The 14,256-nt window shown below is 43.8% G+C and overlaps 1 protein-coding gene and 1 non-coding gene across 3 annotated transcripts in view; one reads left to right on the top strand and one right to left on the bottom strand.

Annotated features, from left to right (window-relative positions):
- The first annotated feature begins 928 nt into the window (after positions 1 to 928).
- Positions 929 to 1,113, top strand: LOC143795806 (U2 spliceosomal RNA). Its single transcript, XR_013220438.1, has one exon. It is a non-coding gene; the product is annotated as a U2 spliceosomal RNA (small nuclear RNA).
- Positions 1,114 to 11,300: 10,187 nt separating this feature from the next.
- Positions 11,301 to 14,256, bottom strand: part of LOC143770417 (Fc receptor-like protein 5) — a 160,831-nt gene continuing 157,875 nt past the window's right edge. For both annotated transcript variants that reach the window (XM_077260042.1, XM_077260034.1), the window contains one exon: positions 11,301 to 12,015. In XM_077260042.1, the coding sequence (XP_077116157.1) occupies positions 11,963 to 12,015 (53 nt within the window). In that variant the 3' untranslated portion in view covers positions 11,301 to 11,962. The remainder of the gene's footprint in view (positions 12,016 to 14,256) is intronic.

Below are 14,256 nucleotides of genomic sequence, written 5' to 3'. Positions count from 1 at the left end.
TGGTTTTTTTATGAGATGCCTTGGGTGGTTTGAAACAGTTTTAAATTCCCCATATGCTTTTAATACACCCGAAAACTATAAAATTTTAGGTACCATTGTTAATACATATGACCTAAAAGGTAAAAACACAGAGGCCTTAGGGGATAGCAAAAAGATCTTAAAGGGCCTCAAAGGAAAAGAACAAGTGACACAGATCGGAAATGTTAATGACCCTAAGTGTTTAGAAATTTGGAAAAATGTTAATGCCTCGTATCTTTTTAATTCTCAGAAGGACCTGGCCTGGAGCTGTGTGCATGATTGTCTTCCATGCCGGGCATTCCAGCACCGAAGAGGACTCGTGAGATCCGCCAAATGCCCAAGAGAGGAGTGCCAAGGAGAAGAAACAGTGCTGCACATTCTTTGGACTTGTCAATTCACAAGACAAATATGGACAAAAATTTTTCCCTTGCTCCAGAAAGTAACTGATTTAAAAGACTTAAGTTTTGAGACTGTTTTATTTGGTGACATGGAATGCCCCAACGCAAGTAAGAGGATCACTGCATGGAAGACAATCAGCACCATCAAAGAAGCTCTATGGAAGGCCAGGAACATCCTTCTTTTTAAACATGATGTTTTATCTGTGAAAGACGTTTTATCATTGGCTTTTAGTGAGATGTATATTTATTATTTATTGGATAAGAAAAAGAATCTTTTATTGTCAAAGCAATGGATGGTAGAGGAGTGGAATATCATAATTTGAATACCACCATTAATGCGAATTATTGGCCGATGCTTGTATATTACTTGTTTTGTTTGCATGTAACATTATTAAAAAAAAAATAATAATAAATTTGATCAATATGTTACAAGTGCTTCAAATATGTAAAACACTGTATATATACGTCTTTTTTCTGTAATTGCTTTTAAAACTTTAATAAACTATATGTATCTAAATTTGGGTTCCTCCAAGTAAAAAAAAAATCTGTTCTTATCAGTTTAATATCTGATACATCCCCTATTTGGGGACCATATATTAAATGGATTTTTAGAACAGGGAGATGGAAAAAGAGCTTGCTCTGTCCACTCCACGCATTGACCCATTATTGCAGTCTGTCCGGGAACAGTGCACTCCTTCTCTGATCCGGTTTCCAAAAACAGATTGAATTGAAATCAGCGCAAGTTGTCTTTCAACCCTTTATGTGAATACTTTTCAGTGTCAGCGAAGCACATTTCAGATGCCAAATGTAGCATTTTGCTTGATTTCACTTGACCATTTGCAACATTTTGTGTGCCTTGCCTGGCCTTGCTTTCACCTATGTATGTCAAGCATTGTATTGCATTCAATATGCAATCAATCAATCAATCAGTCAATCAATTTGTCTTTACTGGTTGCTGCAACTGGTGTGTTGAGATGTAGGCCTGTATTAGGCCTTTCTTACAGTGTTGCAAATATACTGTGCCATCTACAAAATTAGGCCTCTGCTGTCAGCACTTGGTATTTAAATTGAAGTATCCAATGAGTAGTTCTGCCATACATACCGCATTTGTGACCGCATGAATTCTTTTGGAAAGCATTGTTTCCCTCTTGTGGACCACTGACTTTTCAATGCGGTGTATTATATGCATTTAAAAAAAAAACAAAGTAAAAATGGTGCCTGTGCTGATCTTGAATATGCTTGTCTTGTCCATCTACACCTGTGTGAGTGTTCTAATGCTTTTGACCAACCAGGTGCGCTGCCTGCAGTAGATAGAATCTTAGCACGGAACATTCATGTGAAGTCACAATGGGTATGGAGGGTGTGGTCAAAGTAGGCGGAGTTATGCAGATTCAAAACGCGTTGTGCACAGCTTGAACACACACACACACACACAAGAGGCAGAACGTGCATTGAGAATGCATCCCAGAGTTTCTGGAAATGTCTTCCCGTTATTGACCCGTTCTTGCAGTATCCCCGGGAACAGTGCACTCCTTCTCTGATCCGGTTTCTAAAAACAGATTGAATTGAAATCAGCGCAAGTTGTCTTTTAACCCTTTATGTGAATTAATCTCAGGGTCAAAGAAGCACATTTCTCAGGCCAAATGTAGCATTTTGCTCGATTTCTCTTGACCAGTTGCAACATTTTGTGTGCCTTGCCTGGCCTTGCTTTCACCTATGTATGTCAAACATTGCATTGCATTCAATATGCAATCAATCAATCAATCAATCAATCAATCATTTAATCAATTTGTCTTTACTGGTTGCTGCAACAGGTGTGTTAAGATGTAGGCCTGTATTAGGCCTTTGTAACAGTGTTGCAAATATACTGTGCCATCTACAAAATTAGGCCCCTGCTGTCAGTACTTGGCGGCGTTTCAATTGAAGTATCCAGTGAGTAGTTCTGCCATACATACCGCATTTGTGACCGCATGAATTCTTTTGTGAAACACTGTCTCCCTCTTGTGGACCAGCGACTTTTCAATGCGGTGTATTATATGCATTTAAAAAAAAAAAAAAAAGTAAAAATGGTGCCTGTGCTGATCTTGAATCTGCTTGTCTTGTCCATCTACACCTGTGTGAGTATTCTAATGCTTTTGAGCAACCAGGTGCGCTGCCTGCAGTAGATAGAATCTTAGCACGGAACATTCATGTGCAGTCACAATGGGGATGGAGGGTGTTCAAAGTAGGCGGCGTTATGCAGATTCAAAACGCGTTGTGCATAGCTGGAACACACACACACAGCAGAACTGTCATTGAGAATGCATCCCAGAGTTTCTGGAAATGTCTTCCCTGCGGCACTCTTTTGCTCTGTCTCCACAATGGGTGTCAGTTTTAGGCCTAGGTGCGTCAGAAGTGGCAAACCATTTCTGGTTATCGCTTCTCGGCCCAAATGGCTAAGATGTAGATGGCTAAGATGTGTAAGATGTAGCATTTTGCTTGATTTCTCTTGACCAGTTGCAACATTTTGTGTGCCTTGCCTGGCCTTGCTTTCACGTATGTATGTCAAACATTGCATTGCATTCAATATGCAATCAAGCAATCAATCATTCAATCAATTTGTGGCCAGTGGCCAGCCCCTCGAACAATGAGAGAACTCCAGGCCTTTCTGGGGCTCGCCGGGTACTACCGCCGGTTTGTTAAAGACTTTGCAAAGGTGGCGGGTCCTCTCAATAAGCTGCTGAGGGGGACTGCTGGAGTGCTGAAGACCCAGTACATCCCTTGCGCCAAAAGACAAGATGAGGCCTTCCAGGCTATAAAGAATGCCCTTACCTCAGCCCCGATTTTGGCCTAGGCAGATTTCGATCAACCGTTTCTGTTGTACACAGATGGTAGACTTCATGGACTTGGTGCAGTACTTTCTCAGAAACAGTATGGACATGAGAGCATCATCGGGTTTGCCAGCAGGTCCCTGCGAGACAGCAAAAGAAACCCTCACAATTACAGCTCCTTCCGGTTAGAGCTCCTGGCCCTGGTGTGGGCCATGACAGAGAAGTTTGTGGGCTTCCTGACAGATACCAAGTTTCATGTTCGAACAGACAATAATCCTCTGGCCCACCTTCAGAATGCTAAATCGGGTGCCTTAGAGCAATGGTGGGTGGCTCGCCTAGCCAAATTTGACTTCACCATCTGTTATCGCTCTGCTACCGAAAATGCAAATGCTGATGGGCTGTCAAGAGTGACTGTGGAGACTCCAATGGGGATCTCGATGAGCAACTCGAAGAGGAGGAAATCCCAGACTTTTGTAAGTTTAAGCCCCCAGTGGTTGTGGCTCAGTCAAGAATGGTGGCCTGCGCATTACCCCGGTCCCTGGAGAGAACCAATGAGGAATGGGGACCTGTTCAGGATGAAGACGAAGGGCTGAGACAGATGAAATGGTGGGTAACTCAGAAGCGGAAGCCTGGAAAACAAGAGAGAGATGATCTGAACTCTGAAATGAAGAGTGTGTTACACCATTGGGATAGACTGGAAGTGCGAGAGTCAGTGCTATATTGTAAGAGACAACAGCCAAAATATATGGAAGTAAGGTGACAGGTGATCATCCAAGGAAGAATGGCTCAAGAAGTAGCTAAAGAAGCCCACGAATTTGGAGCTCACTTCGGCCCCACAAAGACCTAACAATGGTTACAACGGTATGTGTATTGCCCCGGGTTGGAGTCTGTGGTGGAAGAGGCTTGCTGGCAATGTCGAGTATGTGACCTCATTAAGAGTACCGAACAGAGGGCACCCATCCAGACCATACAAACTAAGGAACCGCTAGGAGTCTTGATGATCAACTATCTCCTCGTGGGACACTCAGCTCGGGGGCTACAGTACTGTTTGGTGATAACCGATCATTTCTCTAAGTTCGCAGTAGTCATCCCAACTAGAGACCAGACTGCGTAATCGGCTGTGCGAGCCATCTGTCAAGACTTCATCTGGGTGTATGTGTACCCAGAGCGCATCCACTCCGACCAAGGCTCATGTTTCCAAGGCAAGGTGATGGAATCGTATGTATGGCATTGAGTGGTCCAGGACCACCCCTTACCACCCTCAAGGTAACGAAGCATGTGAACGCTTCAACCGAACCTTACTTCAAATGCTGAGAATGTTGGGGGAGGATAAGATGGCGTGTTGGCCAAACTACCTGCCAGAGTTGGTCTGGACCTACAACAATCGGGTCCACTCCACCACGGGTCATACCCCTATCTACTGCTGTTTGGAAGAGCTGGACGAGAGAACATTGAGCTGAATTTGGAACAGCCAGAGGAGCTGATGGAGCGAACTGTCACCTCATGGGTGAAAGAGCATCGGCAACGATTACAAAGGATACAGAGGTTGGCGGGTCAGCAGCTGCAAGAAAAAGAACATAAGAGCTGCAAACCAACTCAAGAGTTACTGCTCCAACCCGGAGACTGAGTATTAGTCAGAGAGAAATGCCCCAAGGGAAAACTAAGTGAGAGATGGGAAGTACAGCCTTACAGAGTAATCGAGCTGGTGTATGCTAACGGCCCTGTCTACAAGGTGCAGATTGAGAGTGGGGTGTCCGTCCCTAGAGTACTTCACAGAAATATGCTGCGGCCCTGCCGATCTGAGGTCTGTTCTACGCCATTGTCACCTGAAGGCACTACTTCACTTCCTGAATCTATCATGCCTGATGGTGAAATCGAAGATGAGTGGTGGACCGTCCCTGACACAGTAGGGGGTTCTCAGCCGCACAGAGACTGTAATCCCATGGATGTACCAGTACCGCCACTTGAGGACGAGACCAGACAAGAGCCCACGATGACTCCTGCAGCAAGTGTTCCTCTGGAAGATAGTCAATCCTTGCATGACAGCCAAGAGCGCCGGAGATCCCAGAGGTCTAATGCAGGGGTTCCACCAGTCCAATATGTAGAACAGTGTGCTCTGTCTGTTTTTACAACTTCATTGCCTCCTGTATAGGTGCTGTTTCTGCATTGCACGTTCCTTCATTACACTTTGACCTTGATGCTGTGATGGCCGAAGACGACCATCATTAAGAAGGGAGGCATGGAGGAGGGTGGTGCTGTTATGGACAGTAAGGAACACGCTGTTACTTTAAGAGGTTGCACCCCCTTGTCTGGCAGGATGGAATGTTCTGCTTCTGCCCTACAATAGACTGTGTGAATGACCTGGACTGTGCAGATGGCAGGGGTGGAGCCTGAACAGCGTGTGTGAGCTGAGGCTGCTGCAGAGAGAACTTTGTGCTGATAGCTGCAAGAGAGGAGAACTGTGTCCTGATATAGCTGCAAGAGAGGACTCAGAGCCTGTAACAAGGTGGACTTGTGAGATTTGACAGACTTTTCAGGGTGCAGCGAGGGTGGCTGTCCTGTGTTAGTTTGAGGAGCCATGAAGATACCGAGAAAGGGATTTTCAGTTTCCAGGAGCACCTCCAGGACCCAGAAGCAAGGAGAAGACCCTGTTTCATGGAGCTGACAGAAAGCCTTGCACATCACCATACTAGACTGTTGGGGGCCCCCTGGGACTGGATCTGAGTCCCCAACATCACCGTGAGTTTGTTCCTGTTTTGTGCACATGTCAGGGCCTAGTGTAGGCTTCAATAGTCAGAACATGGCAGCCATGAGGCCTGCTTAGTAAAGGCCAGGGAGGTTATAGAGAGTTATAGAGAGTTATAGAGAGTAGCATCATTCTTTGTTTATTGTTTGCATTTACTGGACATATGTTGAGTCTGTAACAGTTGGAGCACCGTGCTATTTTACAGACAATCTAAAGAATATAACTCTTGTAAATTATGTTTTGCCATTGCAAACCCCTGTTTGCATCTTCCTCATCCACTTCATTCCTTGCCTTCCAATAAATCTACCCTTTGTTGTTTGCACCTCGTCTTGTGAACAGTAGTCTTCCTGCACCGTAGTGGTCCCCCGGTCAATGCTTCATCCTGTCTCAGATTTACACATCGCATGGGTACCTTCTTCCCATCACGCGCGGTAGCCAATGTACGGGCAACTAGGATTCCTGGTGGTAGGTTCTCCACAGCAGCTGACTTTAGTTGTAATTCCACTCCTTCCAGAGGGGTGCAGGCCCGGACAGAGATTGAGAACACGGTCTGTCCCTGAGGTATTTCAAGATTGTCCACAGCCAGAATGATCACTTTTCCCAGCATTTTTCCATCGCAGGAGACTTCTTGCGCTTGAGCAGTCTGAATCAACTGTTGAAATATTTTCCTCTGAGGCATTTGTGGGCTCCATTGTCTCAAGCACATGTCCGGGGACTCGTTAATAAGCAAACTTCCAAACTCCTTAAGCACATTCATCCACAGGGTAACAGTATATCCATGCTCAGTGTCGCCCAAAGTCAGTATCACACCTTTTCTGCCAAAATCTTTGCCGCAGACCCTAATTTGCATCCATGCCACCCCTGCGACTGGGATGGGAGCTGATTGGTGGCCGTCAACTTTACCACCTGCCCCCACTAAGTTCTTATCGCTTGAGGGAAGTGGTTTCTGAAATACTTCTCAGGCATCGTAGTTATTTGGGAACCAGTATCTACCAGGCAGCGTATTGCCCGTCCTTTCATCTCGGCCCAGACTAAAGGACACACTGAAACTAAATTGGTGGGACTTCTGGTTCTTCTTACTGGCTGTTCTGGCTCCGGGCGGAGTCCCCCAGCCTCGGAGCCTCCAAGTTTAATGGACGACGCTGGAGAGGCCGTCCCCTTTACGGGCACACCTGGGCCATGGGTCCCAGCTCTCCACAGAGGAAGCAGGTAGGAAGTTCTTCCCATCTAGACATTCTTTCGTCCCGTTGCAGTTCTGAGAAAGCTCTGCCCCCAGATGTGCTCAGCGAGCTCACTTTCTTTTTTGTTTCTGTCAAGGATTTATTTCCGTAAATCTTCCACACATCCTGGGGCAGCCACTACATTCACGGATACCTCTCTGCTCTGTGCCTTCGCCACTGGAACTGTCACCCCATTTTCTTGCTCACGTGCGCGTGCCTCACCTCCAACTTCTGCAGAAATCATTTGTGGGTTCACACTCAAGTGCTCCCGCAGAGCCTGTTTCAACAGCTCATCTCTCAACTCAGTCACAACTGGTCATGCAGCACTACATCAATCGGCCCTATTCCCACTCCGTCTTTTCTGGATATGGCAGTGTGAATCTCCTGCAATATGTTCATATACTTTGTCACCGTCTCCCCCTCTCTTTGGACCCGGTTTAAACAGCCGCATGCTCAGCTCCCCTACGTCTGTGGGGTCCCCATTTGTTTCCTCCAGTATACATAACACTTTGTCAAACATATCCTGTCTGTGGGGTCATTGCATCACTGAGTCCCTCGCCTCTCCTTCCAGGGCCATCATGGTGACCTCCGCCTGTAAGGCGGGTATCATAGGGTGGATCCTCATCATCCCCCTAATAGGTTCAGTCCAGCTCCACAACATGGTATTGTTCCCATTAAATTTAGGTAGGTTGTTTAACATTGCCCCAGCGATATACTGGACCTAGCCCCCTCCATGCTAGTAGACTGCATCCTGCCAACTATACCAAGTGTGAGCAGGTTGTAAGATGCAGTAATGGGTCGGAGGCAGAGCAAGGGTTAGTGGGGGTTTACTTTAACAGATATACTCCTCGCAGGGAGAAAATGGGAGAATAAGCATAAATGAACAAGGGGTTTGGAACTCAGGGTAAACAGGTGTAAAAGTTAAGGTAGGAAGTTCAAGAATAGCAAAACTTATCAGTTTGACCACGTCAGAACGCGGTTTCCGAGATGTGATCGTTGGTGCCAAGGCCTTGGAGCATAAGGGGTCCGGTGTAGTCCTGGAGGAGATGACGTACTGGATCCTGCTGAAGGCGGTGACTCCTCGGCGTCCGGTCGGCGATCGGTGGGTCTAGAAGCAGTGAGCAGGTAAGAACACGGTCCTTTGCCTTGACAGAGTCCAGAGACAATAATCAGTCAAGAGCAGGTGTAACGGGAAACCACTCACGGCGGGTGACCCGGCTTCCCCGTCGGTGCATGTGTGCATCTATGTCCTGACTGCGGGATTTGTGACTCATGGTCAGAGATGTCAGCGGGAACCAGATGCATCTTTGTCGGCAGTGTCTGGTCATGGCTCTCAGACCCATCTGGATGTGGTTTGCTTTTTCTGGATGCCTAACAGTAGGAGCCCTGACACTGCCCTCCTGCACGCTGTGCATTCCTACTCTGACTGACTGATTTCCCGCACGCCGCAGCTCTTTTAACTTGCCCGTGCCCCCTACTCTTGAGTGCAAAGGTCGGTCCGGGTCCTTATGCTTTCCCCCGTGCTATTTGGGTGACAGCCCCGATAGTTCCGAACCCTTCACAGAGTAGGTATGCCTGATCCAGGTCTTCTCCTTAGACATACATAGCAGGAAGGGGAACATTCAGTGGGAAAAATAAATATTTGATACACTGCCGATTTTGCAAGTTTTCACACCTACAGAGGTCTGTAATTTCCCACAATGTAGAGGTCTGTAATTTTTTGTTATTGCATGAAATAAGTATCTGATACAACAGAGGAGCAGAACTTAACATTTGGTACAGAAACCTTTTTTTGCAATTACAGAGGTCAGACGTTTCCTGTAGTTCTTGACCAAGATTGCACACACTGCTGCAGAGATTTTGGCCCACATTCTCCATACAGATCTTCTCCAAATCCTTCAGGCTTCGTGACTGTCTCTGAGTAACATCGATTTTCGGTTCCCTCCCAAAATGTTGTATTGGGTTCAGATCTGGAGACTGGCTAGGACACTCCAGGACCTTGAAACGCTTCTTACATAGCAACTCCTTAGTTACCCTATGTGTTTTGGGTCATTGTCATCGTGGAAGATCCAGCCTTAACCCATCTTCAATGCATTTACTGAGGGAAGGAGGTTGTTGGCAAAAATTTTGCGTTACATGAATCCATCCATCCTCACTTCAATAAGGTGAATTTTTCCTATCTCCTTTGCAGAAAGGCACGGTCAAAATGTGAAGTTTCCCTCACCATGTTTCACCATTAGGATGGTGTTCTTGGGGTTGTAGCCATCCTTCTTCTTTCTCCAAACACGGTGAGTGGAGTTGATACCAAAAGTTGCATTTTGGTCTCATAAGACCATGTGACCTTCTCCCATGCATCCTCTGGATTATCCAGATGTTCATTGGTAAACTTCAAATGTGCCTGGAGATGTGCTGGCATGAGCAGGGGAATCTTGCATGCACTGCAAGATGTTAATACATGGCAGTGTAGTTTGTTACTAATGGTAATATTTGAGACTGTGGTCCCAGCTCTCCTCAGGTCATTGTCCATGTCTTCCCGTGTAGTTCTGGGCTGATTCCTGACCTTTCTTAGAATCATCCTTACCCTACGAGGCAAGATCTTGCATGGAGCCTCAGACTAAGGAAGATTGACAGCAATCTTGTGTTTCTTCCATTTTCTAAGATTGTGCCAACAGTTGTTGCCTTCTCACCAAGCTGCTTGCCTATTGTCCTGTTGCCCGTCCCAGCTTTTCACAGGTCTACAATTTTGTCCCTAATGTTCTTAGACATCTCTTTGTTCTTGGACATGGTGAAGAGGTTGGAGTGTGATTGATGGAGTGTGTGGACAGGTGTCTTTTATACAGATAATGAGTTCAGACATATGCAATTATTTCAGGTAATGAGTGTGGAGTAGGAGGGTTTCTTAAAGAAACACTATCTGGTCTGTGAGAGCCATAATTCTTGCTGGTTAGTCAGTGATCAAATACTTATTTCATGCAATAAAATGCTAACTAATTATGTAAAAATCATATAATGTGATTTTCTGTCTTTTTATTTTTAGATTTTGTCTCTCACAGTTGAAATGTACCTATGATTAAAAATTACAGACCTCTTCATTCTTTATAGGAGGGAAAACTTGCAAAATCGGCAGTGTATCAAAAATGTACTTTACCCACTGTATACCAGGATGGGGGACATATATACCAGGATAGGGAGCATATATATACCAGGAGCATATATATACCAGGAAGGGGGGCCCATATACCAAGAATGGGGACATATATACCAGGAAGGGGCACAGGATTGGAGAAATATACACCAGGAAGGGAGCCCAGGATGGGGACATATATATCTGGAAGGAGTCCAGGATGGACTGACATGTATACTTGGAAGGGCATCTGGATGGGGACCAATATTAAATAATGAAGGGGGGACATGTATGTCTTTATAGGATTTACAACACTACAAGGACCCATACATCTGATCAACATGAGGAGGGACCCGGGACCCAGGTCCAAATTTTGCATGGGGGCCCATCGGACTCTAGCTATGCCTTGTGTTATAAATGTATATATATGAAATTCCTCTCGAAATAGGAACAAATATAGCAAATGTTACACGGAGAGGGTTAATATCTTAATTAAATCTCACAGGGTCCTTTACTTTTTATGTAGCTATGAATTCTGCTATTATGTAAAATCTGTCTAAATTTATGTACATATCGCCTATATTCATCAAGGGTATGAAAAAAACGAGTACTCCCTTAAACATTGGAGATTGTTGTAAATCACAAGCTATTACCTATGCATTTTATATTCTCAACAGCTGTAAACTGAATCTTTTAATTTAGCATTACCACTGTCCTAACAATAAGAAAGAGATTATATTTTTCTATTTTGTTAAAAAAGGTTTTTTTTGTTGTTTAGGGTAGAACTTGAACCACTTTGGGTCACATAAGATTCGATGATCTCCACTCTCTCCGACATTGGCAATTGATGCAACATATTGCTTGAAAAATAAAAGATCTACCCCTTTGAGAAACATAAATAAAACAAAACAAAAAAATACCAAAACAAAAATAAATAACTAGATACTGGAAAGTTATTCACTTTTATTTATTTATTTATTTTTTCAGAAAAATCAAGTGAAAAATTTAATATTCTATTTGTGTTCAAAATATTCAAAATTCTTAAAAAAATGCCTAAGACAATAAAGGCCACATTAGGGCCACAGCACAAAATGTATGATCACATTTAGATCATCTAAAGGCATGAAAGTCAACATATCTCAAACGTAGACTCAAAGGCACCCCATACTAAGGCAGGCACCTTTAGGCCATAGCAAAGATGTGGATGGAGGGTCAGGGAATACAGTAAAGGTGTGAAGAGTGACATATAGGGCATAAATAAGGCACATAAAATACCTATAGACCTAGTACAAGCATGTACTAAAAGAAAAGCTCCTGGACTCCAGTAAGAGTTAACAAATCTCTTTTGCTCATGCTGAAGCCTAAGAAACTCCAGAAGGCTTGGAAGACAAAGGCAATAGCAAAAAACATTTTGTATGCATGAAGACCCCAGTCAAGGAATGAACGAAATGTAAGGGCCACCATGGAAGCAAGAAGAAGCACAAAGAAGTACATCTCTATTGTGAATGTTTAAAAAGCTACACGGTGGCCACAAAAAGGGCAATATTTTGGTAATTTAGCACACAGGTGGACACATTCTAGTCACAATAAAAACACTGAGGGCCACATTTGTAGTAAACAGACAGAGTGCACCTCTGGACATGTCATTATTTGTTCCTCTCATATTCTCCTGTCTTTTCAGTGAAGGGAAATGGAATTTCTGAAAACAAAATAGAACATTTATAAATGAGGAACAAAACCACTGCTTTTAATTACCCTCAAATACACATCTTTTTTTTCTTAAAAGGTTCCCAAAAATATTTAGCTCATCACTAGGTGTCTAATCACCCTGATCACCAGTGATCATCTGTAAACTGTTGGGGAGCATGTGTTCCATTCCCCTGCAGTGCCCTCACAGGAGAAATGAAGCATTATGCATATAACATTCTCAGGTCCTCCAGAGAGTCATAGATGGACATTCTTTGTGCTGCTCTCTTGTTCAGTCAACCGTAAAAGGAGGACTCGGTATTAATTAATAACTAATTAATAACTAGAATTGTCTAGTGGCGTATCTAAACCAGAACTGTCCTTAACCCCTTCACCCTGGAGCCTGTTTTCACCTTCCTGGCCAGACCAATTTCTGCAATTCTGACCACTGTCACTTTATGAGGACATAATTCTGGAACTCTTCAACGGGTCCTGGTGATTCTGAGAATAACATTTCCCACATGTCTACTTTACATCAGCACAATTGTGGAAACAAATTTTTTTTGTTAGGAAGTTATAAGGGTTAAAAGTTGACCAGCGATTTCTCATTTTTACAACAAAATTCACAAAACCATTTTTTTAGGGACCACCTCACATTTGAAGTCATTTTGAGAGGTCTATATGGCAGAAAATACCCAAAAGTGACACCATTCTAAAAACTGCACCCCTCAAGCTGATCAAAACCACATTCAAGAAATGTATTAACCCTTCAGGTGTTTCACAGGAGCAGAAGCAACATGGAAGGAAAAAATGAATATTTAACTTTTATATTTTAGCAACAATTTTTTTATTTTCACATGGGTAAAATGAGAAAATTAACAGATAAAGTTGCTGAGCACGCTGATACCCCATATGTGGGGGAAAACCACTGTTTTGGCGCACGGCAGGGCTCGGAAGGGAAAGAGTGCTGTTTGACTTTTTCAAACCAAAATTGGCTGGAATTGTGTGGTGAGCACTTTGAACCCCCAAGTGTTTCACTAAAGTTTATAACGCCCTGGCGTGAAAATAAAAAATCATATTTTTTCCACAAACATGATCATTTAGTCCCCAATTTTTTATTTTCCAAAGGGTAACAGGAGAAATAGGACCCCAAAAGTTGTTTTCCAATTTTTCCTGAGTACCCCATATGTGTGGGGAAACCACTGTTTGGCTGCACGGCAGGGCTCCGAAGGAAAGAAGCGGCTTTTGACTTTTTCAAACCAAAATTGTCTGGAATTGAGATTGGACGCCATGTCGTGTTTGGAGAGCCCCTGATGTGCCTAAGCCGTGTAAGCCACACCCAAGCGACCCTATTTTGGAAACTAGACCCCCTAAGGAATTTGTCTAGATGTGCGGTGAGCACTTTGAACCCCCAAGTGTTAGACAAAAGTTTATAACGCCCGGGAATGAAAATAAGAAAATAATTTTTTTCCACAAACATGATGGTTTAGTGCCCAATTTTTTACTTTCCCAAGGGTAACAGGAGAATTTGTACCCCAATAGTCCTCCAATTTGCCCTGAGTATGCTGATACCCCATATGTGGGGGGAACAACTGTTTGGGCGCACGGCAGGGCTCGGAAGGGATGGAATGCTGTTTGACTTTTTCAAACTAAAATTGGCTGGAATTGAGATCGGACGCCATGTCATGTTTGGAGAGCCCCTGATGTGCCTAAACAGTTGAAACCCCCCACAAGTGACCCCATTTTGGAAACTAGACCCCTTAAGGAATTTATCTACATGTGTGGTGAGAACATTGAACCCCCAAGTGTTTCACAAAAGTTTATAATGCCCAGGCATGAAAAAATATTTTTTTCAGCAAAAATGATCGTTTAGTCACCAATATTTTATTTTTCCAATTGTAACAGGAGAAATTGGACCCCAAAAGTAGTTGTCCAATTTATCCTGAGTACACTGGTACCCCATATGTGGGAGAAAATTACTATTTGGGCATCGGGGCTCGGAAGGGTGACGTTTTGGAATGCAGACATTGATGTAGTGGTCATCATCATGTTCGGGCATAATGTTCCGTTTGCAGAGCCCCTGATGTGTCTAAACAGTATAAACCCCCCACAATTTACCCTATTTTGGAAACTAGACCCCTAAGAAACTTATCTAGATGTGTGGTGAGAATTTTTAAACCCCAAGTGTTTCACTAAAGTTTATAATACCCGGGCATGAATATAAAAAAATCCTATTTTTTTCCCACAAAAATGA

Source organism: Ranitomeya variabilis, chromosome 1, assembly GCF_051348905.1.
Source record: "Ranitomeya variabilis isolate aRanVar5 chromosome 1, aRanVar5.hap1, whole genome shotgun sequence".
Lineage (NCBI taxonomy): Eukaryota > Metazoa > Chordata > Amphibia > Anura > Dendrobatidae > Ranitomeya > Ranitomeya variabilis.
The sequence above is the reverse complement of the archived record's forward strand: the minus strand, read 5'-3'. Positions and strand labels throughout refer to the sequence as shown.